General features: G+C 47.7%; 1 protein-coding gene across 1 annotated transcript; it reads right to left on the bottom strand.

Moving 5' to 3' along the window:
- Positions 1-13,602: 13,602 nt before the first annotated feature.
- Positions 13,603-22,591, bottom strand: LOC120237886 (tubulin alpha-1C chain). The gene is made up of 4 exons (XM_039241349.1): positions 22,501-22,591; positions 18,573-18,795; positions 18,283-18,431; positions 13,603-14,694 (listed from the first exon to the last, which is right to left on the bottom strand). Exons 1-4 carry the CDS (start codon positions 22,501-22,503, stop codon positions 13,720-13,722), a joined length of 1,350 nt encoding a protein of 449 aa, XP_039097280.1. The 5' UTR covers positions 22,504-22,591; the 3' UTR covers positions 13,603-13,719.
- Positions 22,592-23,610: the final 1,019 nt, after the last annotated feature.

Below are 23,610 nucleotides of genomic sequence, written 5' to 3'. Positions count from 1 at the left end.
ATGCATGAATTTGTGATTCTGGAACTGCGGAATTTACGGATGATAAGATTCCCAGGGCATTTCTAAGGGAGTGGGCAACTGTAGCTAAAGTCAGATGAAGGAAAAGGTCATGGGAAAAGAGATCAGGCCACTAGCGGGCACTTACTAGCTGCAAGACCCTGGGCAACTCACTTGTCCTCTCTGAGCATCAGTTTCTTCATCTGTAAAACAGGAACAACGATGCCTTCCTTCCTGGGTATTGTGGCGTCTGGGTGAGATATTGTACATGAAGTAATTGGCATGTCACGAGGCTCATAGTAGGTGCTCAACCCTGTTGACGGCCTTCTTCCCCTCCTACGTGACAGAGAGGAAGCTGAGACACAGGGGAGCAATGCCATAACCCTAATTACTTGTAACTGTCAGCTGGGGTCCCCCAGCCCTGCCGAGGTCTAGGACTGGCTCAGCCTCCATTCCACATCCTGGGGGAAGTCCAGTGTCATCCTCAAGACCTTTTGCCTTCTTAGTGCTTCCTCTCTACACCCCTAGCTCCAAGTCCCTGCTGCCCCTGAAATGGCTGACTTTACAGCTGACTCTCCAGTGTCCAGATGTGGAACTCAGTACCATCCCTTGGTTTCTGTGGTCCTCTTTCCATATCACTTAGGTAGAACTTGAAGCTCAGAGGGACAATGCCTGTCTGAGGTTGCACAGAGAGCTAATAGCAGCTCCCTCTGCAGGAAGGCACATCCTGGCTCGTTAGGCCCTGTTGATGCTCTGGGCTCTGGACCTGTGGGACTCCTTGCCAGGAGTCCAGCTCCACACTTCTCAAGCTGGGTTATCTCCCAGGCTGGTCCAGCCACGGTGTCCCTACTGACAGAGTGGCTGCACCAGAGTGGAATCCCTTCCCCATTATCTCCATCTGGGACTCTACTCCTCCCAGTTAGGGAGTACTCTGGTTATCTTTTCCATCCCATCACTTTTCTCACAGTATTGTATAGTAATAGGTACCATTTCCTATGTGGTATACATTTTACACACATTATCATTTCTAATCCTCGCAATCACCCTACAATATAGGTACTAGTATGATTCCTATTTTACAGTTGAAAAAACAAGCACAGAGTGGTTAAGCAATTTGCCCAAGGTCACACAGCTAGTAAACTAGCACTAATCTCTTTATGTGTCTGACTCCCCCATCCCTGACAATATGATCTTTGAGGGCAGGGACCAAGTCTTAGTCACCTTTGTGTGTGTGAAGTATAGCATAGGATCTAGGTCAAATAAGTGTTGGTTACATTGTGAAGGAAACTCTGAGGTATCTGGGAAAAAAAAAAAACAAACAAACCTTTCCCATGATAGGTGGTCTGGAAAATAAAGAGATGTGTTGCTGCCACCTTCTGGTCAGAAGCTAGAATGACATGTCTGCAGTCTGAATACATGGAAGACCCTTGATTGGTTCACTAACATAGGAATTTAGGGAATTCACAATTATTTCACCTTCTTTCTACAGCTAAGAAAAATTCATAAGGTTGTGTAAAATAGAACAGGAACAGTGGTATTAGGAGTTCATAGCCCTGATTCCATTCTTCATCTGGTTTCTAGGAGCCCCCTGGGCACTGCCCCTAGCAGCCCCCACCCCCAAGCAAAAAGCCACAGCAGTTGGGCAAACTGTACTCTGCCTGCAAACACCACTCCCCGCCCTAGCCCCATCTTCTACCATGTTCACAATCTCCAGTCCTGCCCCATCATAAAATCACGTCTCCATCTGCCTTCCTGACCTTTCCAACCAGCCACCCCTCAGCTGGAGAACAGGAGAGCAGCTTATGGCTGTGCAATGCTAAGTGAATTTTCCTTCTCAGAGCATGGCTTGGGGGCTTGACAGAGTCACCTGAGAGACTGTTGAAAAGCAGATTCCAGTGCCCAGTGCCTCACTGAGATCTTCTGAATGTCTAGAATCTGCATTTAAACAAACTCCCTAGATGACTTTTAATGTGCATGAAAATTTGAGTATTCCTGGATTAAGACTTTTTTCTTCAAATTGTTTGTCTTTTTCCTCATTTTATTTTGAAGAGTTTCAACCCCAGAAGAAAGTTGAAAGAACGTTGCTATAGACACCAATATACCCTTCTCCTGGACTTACAGTTGTCAATATTTTGCCACAATTCCTTTGAAAGTAAGTTCCATTAATGGAGGACCATGGGGGAGGAGAAGGGGAAAAATAGTGGAGGAGTGGGAGGGAGGCAAACCATGAGAGACTCTTGAATGCTGAGAACAAACTGAGGGTTGATGGGGGTGGAGGGGAGAGGGGAAGGGGGGTGATGGGCATGGAGGAGGGCACTTGTTGGGATGAGCACTGGGTGTTATATGGAAACCAACTTGGCAATAAACTAAGAAAAAAATAAAGAAAAAATAAATGTAAAATACAATTTAAAAAAAGAAAGTTCCAGACATCATGATATTTCACCCCTAAATACTTCAGCAGGCATCACCTGAGAACAAAGACATTTGCCTACAGTACTATTAACCCACTCAGGAAATTTAACATTGATACAACAATATTATCTAATATCCAGTCCTTTTCAAATTCCCCCAGTTATCTCAATGTTGTCTTTCATAGCCATTTCCCCCAGTCCCGGGTCAAAGATCAAGAATTGTATTTGGTTGTCACCAGGGCAGAGGGAAGAGCCAGGGCATAAGTAGGTTGGTTGAGATGAGCTTGGTATGTATGAGGAATGAGAGAAAGGTTGGTGAGGCTGGAGTGAGGTGAATGAGGAAGAGAAGGAAAGGTGAGGTTAGAGGCGTGGAAGGGAGTCAGGGCACGTAGGGCTTTGTAAATCAGAGTAAGAGTTTATAGCTTATTTTATTTTAATGCTATGAAAAGCCGTTGGAGGGTTTTAAGCAGGGGAATGACTGGATCTGATTTATGACTCTAAAAGGTCAATCTGAAGACAATTTCAGAATTGGGACACTTGGTAATACAACAATTCCTGGACTCTTTAAAAAGTCAGTGTTTTTTTTTTTTTTTAAAGGTGGGCATATGAATTTCCTAGGGGTATCATAAGAGACTACCACAACTTGTTGGCTTAAAACAATAAAAATTCATTCTCACAGTTCTGTAGGTTGGACATCCAAAATTAAGATGTTGGGAGGGCTGTTCCTCCAAAGGCTGTAGGGGAGAATCCTTCCTTGCCACTTGCAGCTCCTGGTGGCTCCTCATATTCCGTGGCTCGTGGCTGCATCTCTAATCTCTGCCTCTGTCTTCACATGGCCTTCTCTGCGTCTATGTCTCCTCTTTTCTTTCTTACCATAGGATTTGGGGACCCAGTTAATCCAGGATAATCTCAAGATCTTAACTACATCTTACAAAGACCGTTCTTCCAAATAAGGTCACCGTCACACGTTCTGGGATGTCGACATATCTTTTTGGTGAGCCACCGTCCGACCCACTACAGTGGGAGATTGTTCTAGACAAAAAAAGAGACAAGAGCTATACTAACTAAATGCAATGCACAAACCTAGATTGGATCCCAGATCCAGAGGGGGAGAAAAGCACTACTGGAGTAATTTGTGCATTATAGGCTATGGAATGATTATTTTGCTTTTAGCTGTGAAGATGGAAATATGGTTGTGTAAGGGAAAGTTCTTGTTCTCAGGAGGTGCCCACAGGAGCATTTAGGAGTGAAATGTCATGACATCCCAGCCCTTCTCTCTAGCAGTTCTGTCCCATTGTCTCTGATGCCCTTGTGGTGCAAGGCAGGAGCTCTAGTTACTAGGTGAGTGAGACTGAGAAGGAGCTATTGCAGAGGTGGTCACACTGGTTATTAGAATAGACACTGGGCCTCTCACCTTGGCCCCCACTTGATTCTGGGGACTCTTGTAACGAGACTGTGCCCGCTGAGAGTTTCTCCACTCCCAGGCAGAGGATGTGCTCTCCACAGCTGGAGAAACCCTGGAGCAGAAACTCCCCTCCCCCCAGCCTATGGTCTCCACGTGGAGCTGGCACTATCAAACATGGTGCATGATATTCTGAACTTATCTCATTTCCTAGCAGCTCCCCCGTGGGCTCAATGCCTTTCAGAGTCAGTTCACAATGGGTAGGTCATTCACTGGTCAGTGGGTCCCTGCCGGGGGAGGAGACAGGGCCACCCCACATGAAAGGATGAAGGAGGTCAAGGCCAGGGTTCTTCCTGGTCCAGCTGATAATGAGCCCCGTAGTCTTGAACAAGTCTCCTGCTCTGGTTCAACAGCATGATCCTTAAGAACATTCTGTGTTGAGTTGATTCTAAGACCTTGAGAGATAGCCAGGATTTGGATGGTTAAACTCCAGGGAACATGATGGAGAAAAACAAAGCCCTAGTGAGAATGGCCTGACTAGGGCTGAAGAGGTTTGTGGTACAGATGTGGGCATCCTGAGTAGGTGGGGGTGGTTTCTGGGGGCCAGGAAAGCTAGGCAGAGGGGTTTACACTTAAGATGGCTTGTGTTGGGGGTGCCTGGGTGGCTCTGTCGGTTAAGCCTCTGACTTCAGCTCAGGTCATGATCTCACAGTTCATGAGTTTGAGCCCCATGTCAGACTCTGTGCTGACACCTCAGAGCCTGAAGCCTGCTTCAGATTCTGTATCCCCCACTCTCTCTGCCCCTCCCCCACTCACACATAACCCCCCCCCAAATAAATACACATTGGGGTGCTTGGGTGGCTCAGTTGGTTAACCGTCTGACTTTGGCTCAGGTTGTGATCTTGCGGTTTGTGGGTTCAAGTCCCACATCGAGCTCTGTGCTGACAACTCAGAACCTGGACACTTCTTTGGATTCTGTGTCTCCCTCTCTCTCTACACCTTTTCCACTCGTGCATGCATGCTCTCTCTCTCTCTCTCAAAAATAAATAAACATTTAAAAAAAAAGATGCCTCATGTTGCATGGAAAGATTACCTAACCACAAACTAAGACACCTGGTCCCAGGCCTAGGCCAGTCACTGGGACTTGCCTTCCACATTGGTTAAAGAAAGGGGTTGGATTAAATGATATCTGACACGTTTTCCAAGCAGGATCTTGTTAAAGATCCCGGTGGGTCTCAGATCCCTGCTTCCTGGAAGCTTTACGCTGCTCTTTTCCTCGGATGATGTGCCAAGATCCTCTGGAGGAGAAGGGTGGGGAAAGCAGGGCCCCCGTCTCAAGATGGAGCCAGGGCTGGAACATACACGCAACCTCATCTGCAGTCGAAGGATCCATTTACAGAGGAGACCGCAGTCAGGTGGCCCAAGGAGGGGAGTGATTTCCTCCCTAAACCCCCACTCTCTGTTGACTCAGATTACCCAAATGGAGGTGTAGACTTGCTGCTGGCCCCCTTGGCAGACTCCACCCTCCACACAATTTCTGTGAGCCCTTCAGTCTGGAACTGCAGAAGGTTAGAGTTGGGGGGGGGGGGGCTCTGGGACACACAGCACTCCTCCCCCACTTACCTCAGGAAGATGTCGAGCAGTACTTACAGTTCCCTGGGAATGAGGAGGTGGGGCCCTGGATCCTGCCCCCAGCCCTGCTTACCCCTCTGTGACCAGGCACAAGCTGGAGCACCGCACGCTCCTGTAATGAAACAGGACAGGGGCTCCTGCCCGTCAGGCCAGCCACCAGGAGGCTCCTTTTTGCCAGTGGATCCTGACACTCTGCCGTCCGTCTCCCCCTACCTCCTGCAGGGAGAGGGCTAGTGACAGCTGAACAGTCAAGTTCAAAGAGTCTGATATCTGACAAACTGCCCTGCCTGCCCTCTGCCTGTAGGCCACACAGGCTCCCGTGTGACAGCTGGTCCCAGCCGGTCCGAGTTCCTGGCTCCAGGAGCCCGTGAGCGCCCAGCCAGCGCGGGCCGTTGCCAGTGTCTCTTACAAGTTCTCGTGGTGTGGCAGGATGAATTTTCACAAAGATGTACAACAATGTCACTAGCAATCTGAGGAAGAAATAAAATATTATTTGAACGTTAAAAAGAAGAAGGAGAATAAAAGGAAGTCGTGTCCCTCCCTAGGTGAATTCTCTCTGCTGCACACTGCAGTGCTGACACCTGGCTTGAGGCAAGGAAGGAGACCAAGAAAGTGGCGATGGGAAAGGAGGAGATAAGTGGGAGCGAGAGGAAAGGGAGAAATGGAAGGGGAGAGAGAAGAGGAAGGGTGAGGTAGAGAAGGGAGAAAGAGTAGAGGAAACCAAGTAGGCCAGAAAAGGTGAAAGAATCTCACAGGGTTTTTTTCCTCTTGGGACCCAAGGGCCTCCACGCAGGGGGCAACCAGTGGAGTGATCCCTAGTTATACCCTGGAGCCCTCAGAATCTGGTTTTGTTCTTGTCCCCAGCGTCATGCTAAAGCTCCTCAGGCTCTAGGCTCTAGAAGCTTTGGGACCAGAATCCTCTGGCTGGGCTTCCTGGGGGAAGGGGATTCATCCGGAGTGGGCCTCCTTGCTCCTCAACACCACCAGCAAATCAGACTATGGCTCCATTCATGGTTGGACATAAAAAGACAAAAGGTAGGGGCACCTGGGTGGCTCAGTTGGTTAAGTGTCTGGCTCAGGTCATGATCTCGCAGTCTGTGAGTTCGAGTCCTGTGTCCAGCTCTGTGCTGACAGCTCAGAGCCTGAAGCCTGCTTCAAATTCTGTATCTCTCTCTCTCTCTGACCCTCCCCTGCTCATGTTCTAGCTCTCTCTCTCAAAAATAAATATTTTTTAAAAAGAAGAGAAGGTATATTTTCTGAACCTGCAGATGTTCTTTGTGTGCTTTGAATTTATGGTTTAAGTTCAGCCAAGACTCCTAGAAAAGACTGAAAGGAAGAAGCAGGTCAGTGTGGCTGACCAGGAGCTGCAGGCAGAGGAAGGCCAAAGCTGAGGAAAGGAAGGGGATATAGAATCTCTTTGCTCTCTCAGGGCTATGTCTGCACTGGAAAAGAGATATACAAATTTAAAAGGATCTTAAAACTTTTATTATTAATCATTTTATCAAAACTTTCTATGAACTACTGCACAAGGCCTTTTAAAAATTTTTAAGTAGGCTCTACACCCACCATGGGGCTCAAACTCACAACCCCGCAATCAATACTTACATGCTCAGGCAGCTCTTCCCGCTCACGGGTCCTGTTCCCATGCTTGAATATAATCACCCTTTTGCACTGACGACATCTCAAGAGTTCTTTCTTGGCCGTCGGCTCTGAACCCCCATCACTCCTAAACCCCATCATATACAATCAACAATTATTAGAATCAAGAGGGTTCAACTTAGAAAAAAAATCACAGTTTAATATACTACTATCAGGAAGTTAGAGGGCAGCTGGGTGGCTCAGTCGGTTAAGCCTCTGACTTTGGCTCAGGTCATGATCTCAAGGTTCATGAGTTCGAGTCCTACTTCAGGGAGCATGAGCCCCTCTTCAGGTGAGCTTGAGGCCTGCTTTGGGTGAGCTCCACTTCTCCCTCTCTCCCCACCCCTCATGAGATTCTCTCTCCCTCTCTCTTTCTCTGCCCCTTGCACCCCCCCAAATTAAAATTAAAAAAAAAGTTACATGCTCTTATGCTCTACTGACTGAGCCTGCCAGGAGCCCCTGCATAAGGCTCTAATATTAGTTAGAATGCTTTTGGCAGGAAGCAATAGAATACCCAACTCAAAATGTCCTGGACAGTCAGGGATTTTTAATCTCACATAATGAGAAAACAAGAGGCAGAGAAGTTTCGAGGCTGGTTAGTTCAGGGACTCAACGTCCCATCAAGAACCCAGGTTCTTTTCATCTTTCTGCTCTGTCACACTCAGAGTGCTGGCTTTTGTCTTCATATTTGTCCCCTCATGGTCCTAAGATGACTGCAGCACCATCAGGCATCATGAGCTCACACAATTACATCCAAACATTGCAAGACAGAAAATCCTTTCCCTGCATTCCTTTTTGAGAGCAAGGAAATTTTTTTAAGAATATCTTCCCCCCAACCCCCAACCAGTAGACATTACCTCACCTTTCATTTCCATAACTGCATTGCATGCTGCTTCCTCACCCATCCCTGGTGAGAGAACTGGAATTGCCTTGATCAGTTTAGACTCAGATTCGCCCCGGCGGTGGAGAGGCCCAGCTTCTGCTGCTGCACACGGGTGCCCAACACCTGAACAGAACCAGGTTGTGTTGGGGGCGCCTGGGTGGCTCAGTCAGTTGGGTGTCTGACTTCGGCTCAGGTCATGATCTCACAGTTCATGGGTTCGAGCCCTGTGTGGGGCTCTGTTCTGACAGCTCAGAGCCTGGAGCCTGCTTTGGATTCTGTGTCTCTCTCTCTCTGTGCCCCTCCCCCGCTCACACTCTGTCACTCTCTCAAAATTAAACATTAAAAAAAAATTTATATATAAAAAAAGAACCAGGTTGTGCTGGCAGGTAAAACGACCAACTGAGATGGCTTTGGGGTGGATGTGCCACCCCATGTGACAATCCCTTCAGACACATAGCATATACTGCCTTGAATTAGGGTTGTGCCTATGTGATCTGTCTCTACAGTTGGGGGGTGGGGCCGGGGGAAACAACAAAGCTAAATATATTCCCTGTAGTACTGAGCACAGAGACTTGCACCAATTAGGTTCTCTGAAAATAAGGAGTTCAGCTTAAAAACGGAAATGATGGTTATACTAGTATAATCGAATAACTAGCATAATTACCTTTACCAAGGACATTCTAGTATTAGTTTACTGTCAGGCTAGACATCTGCTGTGAGCTAAATGAGAAATTTGATAAGAACAGAGTGTGGGGAGGGAGGTGAAGGGTGACAGCAATGAGACTGAATTTGCACCCACCTACCCACCCTTAGTGAATTAAACTAATTTGTGAATGTAGACAAAACTCTTAAGTAATTAGGAAAGCTTTATATTTCATTTCCATTTTAAAAAGAGAATGAGAGGGGCGCCTGGGTAGCTCAGTCAGTTGGGCATCCAACTTCGGCTCAGGTCATGATCTCATGGTTCGTGGGTTTGAGCCCCGTGTCGGGCTCTGTGCTGACAGCTAGCTCAGAGCCTGGAGCCTGTTTCAGATTCTGTATCTCCCTCTTTCTCTGACCCTCCCCTGCTCACGCTGTCTCTCTCTCAGAAAAAAAGAAAATTAAAAAGAAATGTTTTAAAGAGAATGAGAAAGAATTCTGGTGGTGAGATAAGTGCTTAAAAGCTTTCTCTGTGGGTGCCTGCATGGCTTGGTCAGTTGAGCATCTGACTCTGGATTTGGGCTCAGGTCATGGTCTCACAGTGTGTAAGTTGGAGCCTGAGTCTGGCTCTGCACTGACAGTGAGGGGCCTACCTGGGATTCTCTCTCTCTCTCTCTCTGCCCCTCTCCTGTTCCTGCACCCTAAATAAATAAACTTAAAAAACCCCAAAAGCTTTTTCTGTATTACGACTCAAGAAGACATGCCTCTAGTCAGTAAGGGTCTCTGCTGCTGCAGACTCAGAGGGAATGGTGGAGGACATAAAAACCGCTTTCCCAGAACCTGCTCAGGACTGACAAACTCCGAGACACCAGGCTCTTGAATGAATAGGACAGTGGCAGGCTAATGAGATTCAGCACAGAGGACTTTCTCCATGGGAGGGAGGTGGGAACCTTTCCCACCCCTCACACACTGGGTCTATATTCCCTTCACCTTGTGCTGCCCTGTGTACCGCAGATAGCACTGGGCTCCAGGGACCATCTGCCTGGGTCATCTCTGCCACAGCTGGCCACCCTGGCCCCTGTGCTCTGGCCGGGAGCTGTCCTGTCTGCATGGCAGCTGGTGTCTCATCAGAGGAGTCTAGGCAGGTGGTAGTGGCTATAGTGAACGGACATTGTGTCTCTGTGATCTGAGAATGGGTTCACTAAGTTCAGAGAGAGGCCTGGACAAAAAAAAGTCCCTTCACTAGGGAAATGACAGCCTGGGTAGTGGGAACTAGCCGCCTTTGCCCCTCTGGAACTTCCTGCTGCCTCTGGGCCCAGGAATGGGGCTCCTAGAAAGTGATCTGACAATTTATAGCATAACACGATCTCCCTTCTGCAGCTATGGCTCCAGCCAGGGCTCTGTGCACTGGCTTCAGGCCCACACCACCCAGGATGTGGCTCCTGTCCTCCAGATCTGGAGACACTGCCTGGCAGGTTTCTCTGGGAGGCTACTGGGCAGACTGGAGTGAGCAAGGGCTTTGGAGTCAGAGTTCTGGGGTCAAATTTCAGTTTGGCCACTTGCTCTGTGGCCTTAGGCTAGATACGTAAGCTCTCTGAGTTTCAGCTTCCTTGGCCGTGGAAACGGGTGTAATAACAGCACCTCACAGGATGTTGTGAAGACCGTGAAACACTTCTACCCTGACAGGGCCTCCCTGTCCTCCTGCAGCCCCACTCAGGATTGCCACACATCTTCCAGAAGTCAGGCTCTCTCCACGCTTGAACCCACCTGACCACTTCTGGACCAGCACTGGGCGGTTTGACAGGTTCCCCTTGGAGCAGAGGCGTTAGCCAGCTGCTTCCCAAACACAGGACAACTTAGAAAGTCCATGCAAGTCCCTCACAGCCATCCTCTCCTCCTCACCCAGGCTCAAACAAAGCAGCTATGCCTGGGCCCACTGGGCCCCCAGTGGCCAGCAGCCTCCAAGGGGCAGCAGTCTGCTCCTCTGGTCAGGTCAGGTGAGGGCAGCCTAAGTAAGGCCTCTGTCCATACAGCCAGAGTCTGGGGCCCCAGCCAATCTCGAAGGCTGCACTCTTAGGCTTTCTCCATTTATCCCCATCAAGCCTCAGCAGCATCAACCACGGCAGCCGATCTGAGACCAGACTTTCCATTTGTGTTCAAGGGCAGATCAGATGATTGTCAGCCACAAAGCAGTCACCTAGACCTTGGGGTATATTTGTTCTTGCTGCAGGCTAACTTCTATTCACTCTCTCACCAACAGAGGGGCAGAAAAAGAATCACCATTGCAAGGACAGATCCCTCCCCACCACTGGCACTTTGCTCTTTTCAATTCCCCCCGGTTCGTTCCTACTGGAATAGTTTTTCCTCAGCTAAAATCTTCTTTCACCCCCACACCATTGTGGCTACGTAAAGTGGTCCAACCTTTTTCACGTCTTGTCACATGCAGAAAATAATTTGTCTGTAAAGGCTTATTGAGGTCATTAGGGGGGTCGTTCCTGGTCAGAGGGGATTGGCCCCAGGGTCTTCAGGTTTCACCAGGTTGTTTTGAAGACCTGGTAACCCCAAAACCCCATTCTCAGGGAATTCTGCTGGGAAACACTGGCTTAGAGAATGGACCTCTCAGGTTCCATGAGGTGTCATGCTCGGCTGAAGCTGGATGATGTATATCCACTCCTTCTCACATGCGAATGTCCACTTTCCCCCAGTGCTCCAACTGCAGCAATTGGCAGATCTCCTAAATTGGGAAAATCTCCCAGTGCCCCTCTGGTGGCCGGGCTGCCTGGCCTTTCCAAGGTTCATTTTTATCCCAGACCCTCCATGCTCTGGCTGCTGGAGGAATCTGGCCCATCAGATAAGTAGCAATAGCTGCCTTTGTGCTCAAGGTTGGGGCTGGGCTGGGCCTTGCCTTAAAGGGCATAAGTCAGTGGCTGCTCTCAGGATAAAAGCTGTGAGACCCTCTTGGCGCACCAAGTTGAGACATCTTGGGCAAGAAGCAGCACAGTGCTCCCAGATAGAACATGCTTATTTAGTAGATGCTCTCCTCAAACAGTCAGGGGGTAGAAGTGAGCAATGGGTCAGGGGTGAAAACCCCAGTGGGGAAAAAAAAGAAGGAACTGAGCCCCGTAGAATATGGGCAGTCACGGAGCAAAGGTGAACACACCCGCAGCTGTGTACCAGCCTCCATCTCTTCCCCCTTTTCTGGCATTCCCACTCAGGCCAGCATCCAAACACCAAAACCGGTTCCTTCCTCATGAGGCCCAGCCCTTTTCCATTGCTCAGTTCAACCTTATAGGCCACATGGCTGGTACCTGAATACCCATCAGCACCCATCAGCACCCTCTCCAGCCAAGTTCCTGCCTCTTCCTCCTCCACCCTCACCTCATAGGTCTCTCCTGCCCCACTCAAGAACCACACTGTTCTTAATATGTATTTGGAAGAGGGTCCAAATTAGGGGATCTTCCCTCTGCAATCTTTCCCACACATATCATTCTTCAATTTTCCTTATTTTGCTACTGCAGATATTCCCCACACACAAATTGGGTCAAGTACACATACTGTAACAACTTGTGATTACTGTAATTTTGTCTCAGCCAGCTCCACTTTGTCTAAGCAGTAACTTCTTAAAATACAATCTTATTTGCCATTGTAGGTTTTGGCTTAGAATAAATCAGCACAATTTCAAGCCCTTCCCGTGTGACTCTAATAGGTTATTAAATACTGACAGCAATAGTTCTGGCAGTCTGGATGGTTCCCTGAATGTTGGCTCCACCACTTACTAGCTATGTTACCTAACCCCTTGCTACTTCACCCGTAGTCACAGCAGACCAAGAGCAGGAGCCAGAAGCTTGATAAAAAATGCAGGATCTTGGGGCACCTAGGTGGCTCAGTTGGTTAAGCATTCCACTTTTGGTTTCAGTTCAGGTCACAATCTCACAGTTTCTGGGTTCAAGCCCCACATCTGGCTCCACACTGACCGTGTGAGTATGGAGTCTCCTCCCCTTCCCACACAGTCAAAAAAGACTTTTAAAGTTTTTTAAAATGCAGTATCTTGGGGTGACTGGGTGGCTGTCGGTTAAGTGTCTGACTTGAGCTCAGGTCATAACCTCACGGTTCATGGGTTCGAGCCCCGCATCGGGCTCTGAGCTGGCAGCTAACTCAGAGCCTGGAGTCTGCTTCCGATTCTGTGTCTCCCTCTCTCTCTGACCCTCCCCTGCTCACACTGCCTCTCTCTCATAAATTTTAAAAAAAAAACATTAAAAAAAAATTTTTTTAATGCAGCATCTTGGGGCACCCTGGATGGCTCAGTTGGTTAAGTGTCTTGACTTTGGCTCAGGTCATGATCTCACATTTCATGGATTTAAGCCCTGCACTGGCTCTCTGCTATCAGTGCAGAGTCCACTTCGAATCCTCTGTTCCTCCCCACTATACTCTCTCAAAATAAATTTTTAATAAACATTTTTTAAAATGCAGTATCTAAAGCTTCACTTTGAACCTACAGATTTGGCTCTACATTATTAAAAAAAAGTTTTAATGTTTCTTTTTGAGAGAGACACACAGAGTGCAAGTGGGGGAGGGGCAGACAGAGGGAGACAAAAAATCCAAAGCAGGCTTCAGACTCTGAGCTATCAGCATGGAGCCCAATGTGGGGTTTGAACTGTGAGATCATGACCTGAGCCAAAGTCGGACACTTAACCAACTGAGCCACCCAGGCACCCCTGGACCTACATTTTAGTATTTACACAAGTGATTCACATCTACATTGAAATATGGGAAACAATGGCCCAATCTGAACCTGTTGCCTCACTTACAATAGGATTTTATCACCCCTCATTAATCCAGGTCTTAAGTGAAACAGACAAACCATTAAGCACAATGTGTAGCACACAGAAGCCACCTGACATGTTGATCAAAGGACTGGGTAGATCATCTGCTAGCCTCCACCACCTCCAACTGGCCTTAAATAAGTGAGAATAGTACTTAACATGACAGAGGCCAGCTTGTTTTTATTTTTAACAGGAACATCACTTTTATTGACAAGTTAGGGACACAGTGGACAGCTTCCAGAACAGAAATAAGATAGTCCCAAGACAACAGAGTGTAAAGTTGTAGCAGACCGGTTAATACTCCTCACCCTCATCCTCTCCCTCAGCGCTATCTGCTCCAACCTCCTCATAATCCTTCTCAAGGGCAGCCATGTCCTCACGGGCCTCAGAAAACTCTCCTTCCTCCATGCCCTCACCCACATACCAGTGAACAAAGGCACGCTTGGCATACATCAGGTCAAACTTGTGGTCCAGGCGAGCCCAGGCCTCAGCGATGGCTGTGGTGTTGCTCAGCATGCACACAGCTCGCTGTACTTTGGCCAGGTCTCCACCAGGCACCACAGTGGGAGGCTGGTAATTAATGCCGACTTTGAAGCCAGTGGGGCACCAGTCCACAAACTGGATGCTGCGCTTGGTCTTGATGGTGGCAATGGCAGCATTGACATCTTTGGGAACCACGTCACCACGGTACAACAGGCAGCAAGCCATGTATTTACCATGGCGAGGGTCACATTTCACCATCTGGTTGGCTGGCTCAAAGCATGCATTGGTGATCTCTGCTACAGTAAGCTGTTCATGATAGGCTTTCTCAGCAGAGATGACAGGGGCGTATGTGGCCAGAGGGAAGTGGATGCGGGGATAGGGCACCAGGTTGGTCTGGAATTCTGTCAGATCGACATTCAGGGCTCCATCAAATCTGAGGGAAGCAGTGATGGAGGACACAATCTGGCTAATAAGGCGGTTAAGGTTAGTGTAGGTTGGGCGTTCGATATCGAGGTTTCTACGACAGATGTCATAGATGGCCTCGTTGTCTACCATGAAGGCACAATCAGAGTGCTCCAGGGTGGTGTGGGTAGTGAGGATGGAGTTGTAGGGCTCAACGACAGCAGTGGAAACCTGGGGGGCTGGGTAAATGGAGAACTCCAGCTTGGACTTCTTGCCATAATCGACAGAGAGACGTTCCATCAGCAGGGAGGTGAACCCGGAACCGGTTCCCCCTCCAAAGCTGTGGAAAACCAAGAAGCCCTGAAGACCTGTGCACTGGTCAGCCTGCAAAAGAAGAGTATTAATTTTAGCCTTGGTGAAAGCTGCAATGACTTCTTTGAATCCATAATTACACTGATCAATTTTTTTAATTTTTAAAGTATTTAAGTAATCTCTACACCCAATGTGGGGATCAAACTCACGATCCGGAGATCAAGAGTTTGCATGCTCTTCCAACTGAGCCACCCAGGGGCCCCGGATCAAGATTTTTTTGTAAATCTCTTGAATAAGATTTGCTGAGACAGCAGTCACAAAGAGCTTCTAAGTGCTAAGATTCAAAGAAACTTTTCACAACTCCTGGGGGGAATAGTCTGCTAAACGGCCTTTTAAAAATAACTATTTTCATTTCCACAGGCAGAGGAATCATGAGGTCTGGAATGGATACAAGGCCCAAGTTTTAGTGACTGGAAAAGCAACCTCTGGTGCCCTTGCTGAGACTGAGGAACCAGCACAACTTCTCAGCAGCTGGAGAGCCTGGGACCACCAGCCCCATACAACAGAGGTCTTAGAAAGATCCAGCAGATGCTTTCTGAGCTAGAGTAAGACAGAACAGCCGAGTTCCAATGCCCTGGTGTTGGAGTCAGGCTGAGTCTGGATCCGGGTCTAGCAGTTTAGCTTTGTAGCTTTGACCAAATTTATTTCTCAATCTCCATTTTCACGTTTATAGGGAATAGTAATCTCCGTCAGGTAGTTGAGAATTAAATGAGGACGTGGAACAGTGCTTGGCACAGTAAGCACTCGTTATCAAAGCCTATTGATTCTGGAAAAGGTAATTTACGATCACAGGACTGTGACACCTAATGTCAGTGGGGCTTTCCTCCACTTACCTGAGCTATTCTGGTTAGCAAGCTGCCATTCTGTGAAAGGATAATTTTTGACTTTTCAAAAGTTTTCTGACAGTCCTCACTTCTCAGAAGTGCGGAGATTTGTAGAATTCTCTACCAATCCCTCACCATACTTCTCCTGTGGGCGCATACTCTGAATGGGATCTATGTACAGGGCGGACTCCAGTCTACCAATTAAATCCACTAAGCCTCCTATGGACACAGTAGTAATACCAAGGACGAATATAATTGTTTTGGTAGTTAATCAATTTTACTCCAGAACCATCGATGGGTTTTACTAGGTTTATTTGTCCCTAAAGGCAGGTCCCAATTTCCAAGTCAGTGCTCGTAGCTGAAGCTTGATTTGTAAACATAGAACCATTACCTCAAATTTTGCTAGGAAGACTGTGATAACCATCTGGAAAAGTATGGAGCTGTGAATGATGCAAAGCCATTCTTTTTAGACTAGACCAGTTGTGGCAAGGCTTAGAATGTGATTTTCTGGATATACTACTCTACCACAGCCTTTATTCTTGATTTTTGGTTAATTACTTACAAGCTGCCCACATGCCTCAGGAGCAGAGTCACCTGGATGCCAGACTCTGAATGTAAAATGATCCAGGGGCACCTGGGCGGCTCAGTTGGTTTAAGTGCCTGACTCTTGATCTCACAGTTCTTGTGTTCCAGCCCTGAGTCGGGCTCTGCGCTGACAGCGTGGAGCCTGCTTGGGATTCTCGGTCTCCATCCCTCTCTCTCTATGCCTCCCCTCCTGCTGCACGTGCATGCTCACTATCAAAAATATTTTAAAAATAAATAATCTTAACAGAACATTTACTTATCAACTTTTACGGATATGAATACTGCTGCCTAAGATTTTTCTGCCACAGTGCCAGTCCACGTGGGTCTGTGCTCTAGTGGAAAAGCAAGCATACTGCTTTCTGTGAGTATATTTCAATACTTTACAAGTTTCAAGACTGACATCAGCTTCCATAATAAGGGAGCTCCCTTGATTGCACTTTTTTTTTTATTTATTTTTTATTTATTTATTTCTAGGAGAGAGAGAGAGACAGCGTGAGCAGGGGAGGGTCAGAGAGAGAGGGAGTCACAGACTGAAACAGGCTCCAGGCTCTGAGCCGGCAGTCAGCACAGAGCCCGACGCAGGGCTTGAACCCACGAACCGCGAGATCATGACCTAAGCGAAAGTCGGACGCTCAACCGACTAAGCCACCCAGGCGCCCCTTGATTGCACTTTCAATGTTGTTGGAAGATTCCAGTGCCTTCCATTACTAGTCAGTGTTATACTGGCCTCTTGTGCTCTGTACTTTCTGTATCAACATAAGGCACCAATCCAGATAGATATATATATTTTTAAAAAAATACATAAATCTATGTACATATTTTTTTTTAGGAGTTTGATCAATTAGTTACCTTTCAGAGTCTGCCACTTTCTCACTCAATATGACTAAGATAACCTAAAAGTGGACATCACAGCTTGAAGCAGGGAAGCTGCATGATTAATTTGAACAAGGATGTTTAATGGTCTTAAATGTCAAACTGCTAAGGCTCCCTGGTTCTCACTTTCATTTTAGGTAAACTGCCCTAACTACCTTGAGCATTTGCCCAACTCTGCTTTGTGAGACGTAGAAAGAGATACAATAGAGCACTTAACCCTGACCCAAAGAGTTGTTCCATAACACAGGACCACCTGATTGAAGTCTGGTTACTTGGGGTGCCTGGGTGGCTCAGTCAGTTAAGTATCCGACTTCAGCTTGGGTCATGATCTCACAGTTCATGAGTTTAAGCCCCACATTGGGCTCTGTGATGACAGCTCAGAGTCTGGAACCTGCTTTGGAATCTGTGTCTCCCTCTCTTTCGGCCCCTCTCCCTCTACTCTCTCATTCTTAAAAAACAAACAAACATTAAAAAAAGTTTTTTAAAAAATTTTTTAAATAAATTCTGGTTACTTAGTGAGCACTCAAAGATTCATTTTAGTGTGCAAGAATGATTTTTTTTTTTAATGTTTAAATGTTCATTCTTGAGAGACAGACAGACAGAGCTTGAGTAGAGGAGGGGCAGAGAGAGGGAGACACAGAATCTACAGCAGGCTCCAGGCTCTGAGCTGTCAGCACAGAGCCCGACATGGGGCGTGAACCCACAAACCATGTGATCATGACCTGAGCCGAAGTCAGACACTTAACCAACTGAGCCACCCAGGTACCCCACGAAGAATGATTCTTCTAGTTTGGTCTCTTTTAAAACTAAGAGAAAATTCTCACTTTAAATAAAACACTACATTGGGGCACCTGGGTGTCTCAGTCAGTTGAGTGACTCTTGATTTTGGCTCATGTCATGATCTCAAGGCTCGTGGGATCAAGCTGTCAGAGCTGAGCCTGCTTGGGATTCTCTCCCTCTTTCTTCGGTCCCTCCCCCACTCACACTCTCCCACTCTCTCTCTCAAAATAAATACACTTAAAACCTGTATATGTATGGGGTGCCTGGGTGGCTTAGTCGGTTAAGCGTCCGACTTTCGCTTGGGTCATGATCTCGCGGTTCGTGGGTTCAAGCCCCGCGTCGGGCTCTGTGCTGACTGCCAGCTCAGAGCCTGGAGCCTTTTTCAGTCTGTGACTCCCTCTCTCTCTGACCCTCTCCTGCTCACGCTGTCTCTCTCTCTCTCTCCTAGAAATAAATAAAACATTAAAAAAATTAAAATAAAATAAAATAAAATAAAATAAAACCTGTATATGTATATTAAATAAAACACTATGTTCACCAGTTTCCGAATTCGATCCAAGACAAGGTCAATGATCTCCTTGCCGATGGTGTAGTGTCCTCGGGCATAGTTATTGGCAGCATCTTCCTTGCCTGTGATGAGCTGCTCAGGGTGGAAGAGCTGGCGGTAGGTGCCAGTGCGAACTTCATCTGGAAGAGGAGAACAAAGCAGCCACCATCACTAACAACCTGCACACGCCTGCTCAACCCTCGGGTGTCAGTGGAGCCCTCACGAAACATCTCCTGTCCCAGAGCCCTGAGATCTCCCTTGGGTTACTGAAGCCAACTCACCAATGACGGTGGGTTCCAGGTCTACAAACACGGCCCTGGGCACATGCTTGCCAGTACCCGTCTCATTGAAGAAGGTGTTGAAGGAATCATCTCCTCCCCCAATGGTCTTGTCACTTGGCATCTGGCCATCAGGCTGGATGCCGTGTTCCAGGCAATAGAGCTCCCAGCAGGCATTGCCGATCTGGACACCAGCCTGGCCAACGTGGATGGAGATGCACTCGCGCTGTGGGAAGAAGAAAGGAAAATGTCAGAATATGACACATCAGATGGGATGTTTAGGAATGATTCACACCTAAATGACTAAATAACCTTCAGGATAGATAATCACCTTTCTGGAAGCCACTCCTGCCCAGGGTTTATTTCCCAAGCAACAGTCTTTGCTGACTAACTCAGAGAAAATGCTTTGCAAAACCAAAGATATGTTAATGAACTACTAGGCAAGACCAGAGATCAGACTCCAGCTTTGTAGTCACATTAGATATTCAAGGTCAGGTTTCTACCATTTTATAAGGACTTAAACTGTTCCATAGCAATACATTTTCCCCAGCTCTTGGGAAATATGCCTGCCGATTCCTTAAAGGCATGCAAAATTCCCCCTTCCAGCTCTGATTCATTCCGTGTGATTGTGTAACTGTTGAGCTCATTCTGGTCTCTCTTTAATCCTATTCTTTAAAAGACAAGAGCTTCTCCCTCTCCCTTTAAAACCAGCTTAAACCAGCAAACTATGGCCATATGACTCATGGAGAAAATGCCAGATAAGCAGCAGCTAGTTGTATTTTAAATTTTTTTTTTAATGTTTTATTTATTTCTAGGAGAGAGAGAGAGAGAGAGAGAGACAGCGTGAGCAGGGGAGGGTCAGAGAGAGAGGGAGACACAGACTCTGAAACAGGCTCCAGGCTCTGAGCTGGCATTCAGCACAGAGCCCGACGCGGGGCTCGAACCCACGAACCGCGAGATCATGACCTAAGCGAAAGTCGGACGCTTAACCGACTAAGCAACCCAGGCGCCCCCAGCTAGTTGTATTTTAAAAACTGTGGTCAGAGACAGCTTTTTAACTCTGTGGAAGAATTTAATCTTAAGGAAGAACATTTTTCCTTCACTATCACTCACAACCTTTGACTTATGGTCCCCTCTTTCCCACATAACACTCCCATCAACACATCTCAAGTAAGGTGTGGTGGTGGAGACACATGGTAATAAAAGCTGAAAGTATCAACAGGACTTTACTAATAGCTTAAGAAATTAGTTGTTTCCTACCAAAACATACACACATATATCTCTGGCACTGTGGAAAAGTCTTTGGTGCCAAAAATTTAGCGATATTGGGAAAGTGTTTTCCTTTACTTGATGAACAAGACCATTTATAAGTTACCAAATTCATTCCTGCTTAGTAAAATACGGTCATGAACATAGAATCCATACCCCCAGATTTAAAAGGAAAACAACAACAACAAAAAATGGGTGTTTAGGGGGTGCCTGGGTGGCTTAGTCGGTTGAGCGTCCGACTTTCGCTTAGGTCATGATCTCGCGGTTCGTGGGTTCGGGCCCCGCGTCAGGCTCTGTGCTGACTGCCAGCTCAGAGCCTGGAGCCTGTTTCAGAGTCTGTGACTCCCTCTCTCTCTGACCCTCTCCTGTTCACGCTGTCTCTCTCTCTCTCCTAGAAATAAATAAAAATACTTTTAAAAAAAAAATGGGTGTTTATTATATTTCATCATAAGTGACAGAGGACTTTCAAAATTGACACCAAATATCTCCCATTACATTTTCCCTGAATAAGAGGGTTGAGTTTTTCAAAGCTGCTGTTAACAGGAAACAAGTGAAGAGCCAAAAATTAAGTTTTCCATTAAGAGCAACCTCGGGCTGCATGTAGCCCCAGTCCCAGTTCCAGGAAAAGCCTCAGATTGTTCAAGGCTAAAGCCATCCTCGGACCGCCCTAGGATCAGCTAATCAAAAAACATTCCTATGGTCTGAGTCAAGACTGGGAACTGCAAACAGTTATTTTATACAAACTAGCCAATTTCTCACCGTTTGCCTGAACCCCACGTGAGCCCTTTGAACTCCCCTCATAATTGGTCATTTTCAAAGGATTCTTAAGAGTCATGATTGGGTCCCACCAAAAGTAATGAACACCTCACAGATACTGAATGGCCAAAGCTGTTACACCAGGGGTGCTGTACAATTGTAATTGGTGCTTATGTGATGATGCTAGGTGTACTGTAACACCCCTATCCCTTACTCCTTAAAAACTCTGTTCGCTATTGTTCTTGGCTTCACCTTACTGCCAAGATACCAGTAGGCTGGTGATCCCTGCTCGAGCTTGTAATAAAGACCCTTTTGTATTTGCATCGGTGCCGGCTCCTTGGAGGTCTCTGGGACTCACGATTCGGGCACAACACTAGTTAAAGAAAACCCAGCACCACTAAGATCTCAAAGGTCCTAGTTTCATAACCTGAGATAATAAAAACCCCAATCACTCACAACCTTTGACTTATGGTCCCCTCTTTCCCACATACACTCATAAAACAACCATGGTCTCCTAACCATATCACCTGGCTCATTAATGCCTGCGTCTACTCGCCCAGGTGAGAGAAAGGGGAGTTGTTAATTCTAATGAGCCCATGAGCATTTACAACTGCATCCTGTTTACCTTTAACTGGACTTTGGAAATTCTACAGCCCGAGAAAGCTAGAGAGAGATTTGCCCAAGACAGTCTCAGGCCCAAGGAGATAAAGTATTTGAGAAGAGTCTTTCATTCTAATGAAGGATTTTTTTGATGGAGTTTTGAGCCCAAAAACTTTTCATTGTGCAGCAGTCTCAACAGCTTTCTCCTTTAGACTTTCTCTACTCTCCCCTGGCCACTCGGGGGAAGAAGGGAGACACAGGTGAGAGTCACCTAGATAACTAGCCACAGGATAACCAGGCACTTTCTCTAGTTAAAAAAAAAAAAAAAAAAACACCACTATATTTAGCTAGTGTTTGCCTAAATCAGTCAGCTGCTGTTGTTCTACTGCCCTGTAAGCAGTCCTACTACTTTCAGAATCACATTTTTACCAGTGTCTTTTTTTGTCTGCTTGGTGAAAGCACTCAAGTTGTTACAGACTTACAGCTGTGGTAGTCTCTGAAGAGGGTGGCTGGTCTGTTCACAGTATCCCCTTTTCTTTAAGGATACTATTCTGAAACATTTGATACACAAATACTAGCTTAAAAACATGGCTTATTTTAGGTGACCTCCAACAGACCTTTTCTAAGAACATATTGTTAGTACTAGTTTACTCAGCGGTTTTATAAGAAAATCTCCTTTTATGGGCTAGGTTTTTTTAAAACCTGGCTTAAGTACCAAGCTTCAGCTATAAACATCCTACTAAGTTAACATAGAAACGCAAAATTAGACAACGTGACGGTTAACAATTCCTTAAAAGGAGCAGCCTGCTTACATCCCTCAGGTGGACTGATGCAATTGGAAGCTCTCCCCAGAGGCCTGCCACAGGTGACTCAGCAGGCAGTCACCGGGCGCTGGAGAGGGCGCAGGTGTAAGCACCCTCGGTGCCGGAGCGCACCTAGTGCTCCAGGGCTCCTGGGCGGTAGAAGAGGGAAGGTAGGGTAGATCATTGACAGAAAGGGAGCGGAGGGATTTATCGTTTCCACAAGCCCTTGGGGGGCCAGCGTGAAGGCTCTCTGGTCCGCCGTGGGCTGTGGCGGACCCTGGGGCGATACCCTCTCACTAGGATCAGGTGGGCTTTCCACTTCCAAAAGGGCAGTGTCCTGGCCGCATTTTCGAGCCCGAAGAAGAGTTTGCAGGTGAACTTGGTTTCCCAACCTGGCCACCAAGAAGCAAGTTTGCTCGGCGGCGCCCCACGTGCACTCGGGTTCCGCCGCCCCTTCGGACTGCTTTCACCCCCACGCCACGTCCCGAGGACCCCCCACTCACCATGCCTGAGACTTGTAAGGTTCCTTGAGGCTGGAGGAGGCGAGGGGACGGGGACAAGTATCTCCCACTGACAGACTACCAAGGAGTCCGAGGGAGAAGCAGAGAGTGCACCGCCCCCGAGGGACTTTATATATCCCTTCCCGGGCCAAGTGGCCAGGGGGCCGGGCACGTGGCCCCGCCCCGGACTCCGCAGCCCCGCCTTCAAGCCCCGCGGCCCCGGGCGCGACGCCCCGTCGCACCCGCCCCCGGAGAGAGGCGGGGCGCGGGCGCTGATTGGTGGGTTCAAAAGTTCAAACCAAACTCCTCGGAGAGAACCACATATAGGAAGGGAGGCAGAGAGGGGCGGGTAAGGGGCCGCGGACCGAGGGAGGCGAAGCATCGTGAGCAGCCCTCCACGGGTGCGAGGGGCGTCGGGTGGCCAAAGCTTAAGCGAGGATAATAGCCGGATACAGGGAACGCAGCCCTTCCCGCAGCGCGCCCGGTCCCCGGGTCTCCAGACCCTGGAGCGGCGGCCCTGAGAGACGCGCTGCCAGCCCCCGCCGCGTACCTCTCCGCGAGGCCGGGCCTGGCCCGCGGGGCCGGCGCTTCCGCCCCGCACAGCCGTGGCTCCGGCTCCCGCGCCGCTGAGGGATTCTGGAGAGGGAAGGCCTTGCTCCCCCTTTCCAGCTCTTAATTACCACCACCCGGTCTAAAAGCCCATATTCTCATCTTTTTGCTTACTTTTTTTGTTTTTACTCGTTTTCCCACCTTTTTTTTTTTTTTAATGTCTTATTTATTTTTGGGAGAGAGAGAGAGAGACAGCATGAGCAGAGCGTCAGTGAGAGAGGGAGACACAGAATCTGAAACAGGTTCCAGGCGCTGAGCTAGCTGTCAGCCCAGAGCCCTCCGCGGGGCTCGAACCCACGAACCGTGAGATCGTGACTTTAGCTGAAGTCGGACGCTCAACCGACTGAGCCACCCAGGCCCCAGGCCACCTTCTTTTAAATGAACTCTAACAACAATCTCCTTGCAGTTGGTGTAAAAGCAGGTTTTTAGGTTCGTTATAATAATAAGTTTCCATTTTTGATCACTTACTATTCACAGTAGTTGGTTTTTCACACTATATCAATC

Source organism: Hyaena hyaena, unplaced genomic scaffold (assembly GCF_003009895.1).
Source record: "Hyaena hyaena isolate Hyena2069 unplaced genomic scaffold, ASM300989v1 scaffold_192, whole genome shotgun sequence".
In the NCBI taxonomy this organism is placed as follows: domain Eukaryota; kingdom Metazoa; phylum Chordata; class Mammalia; order Carnivora; family Hyaenidae; genus Hyaena; species Hyaena hyaena.
This window is presented reverse-complemented; position numbering and strand designations above follow the sequence as displayed.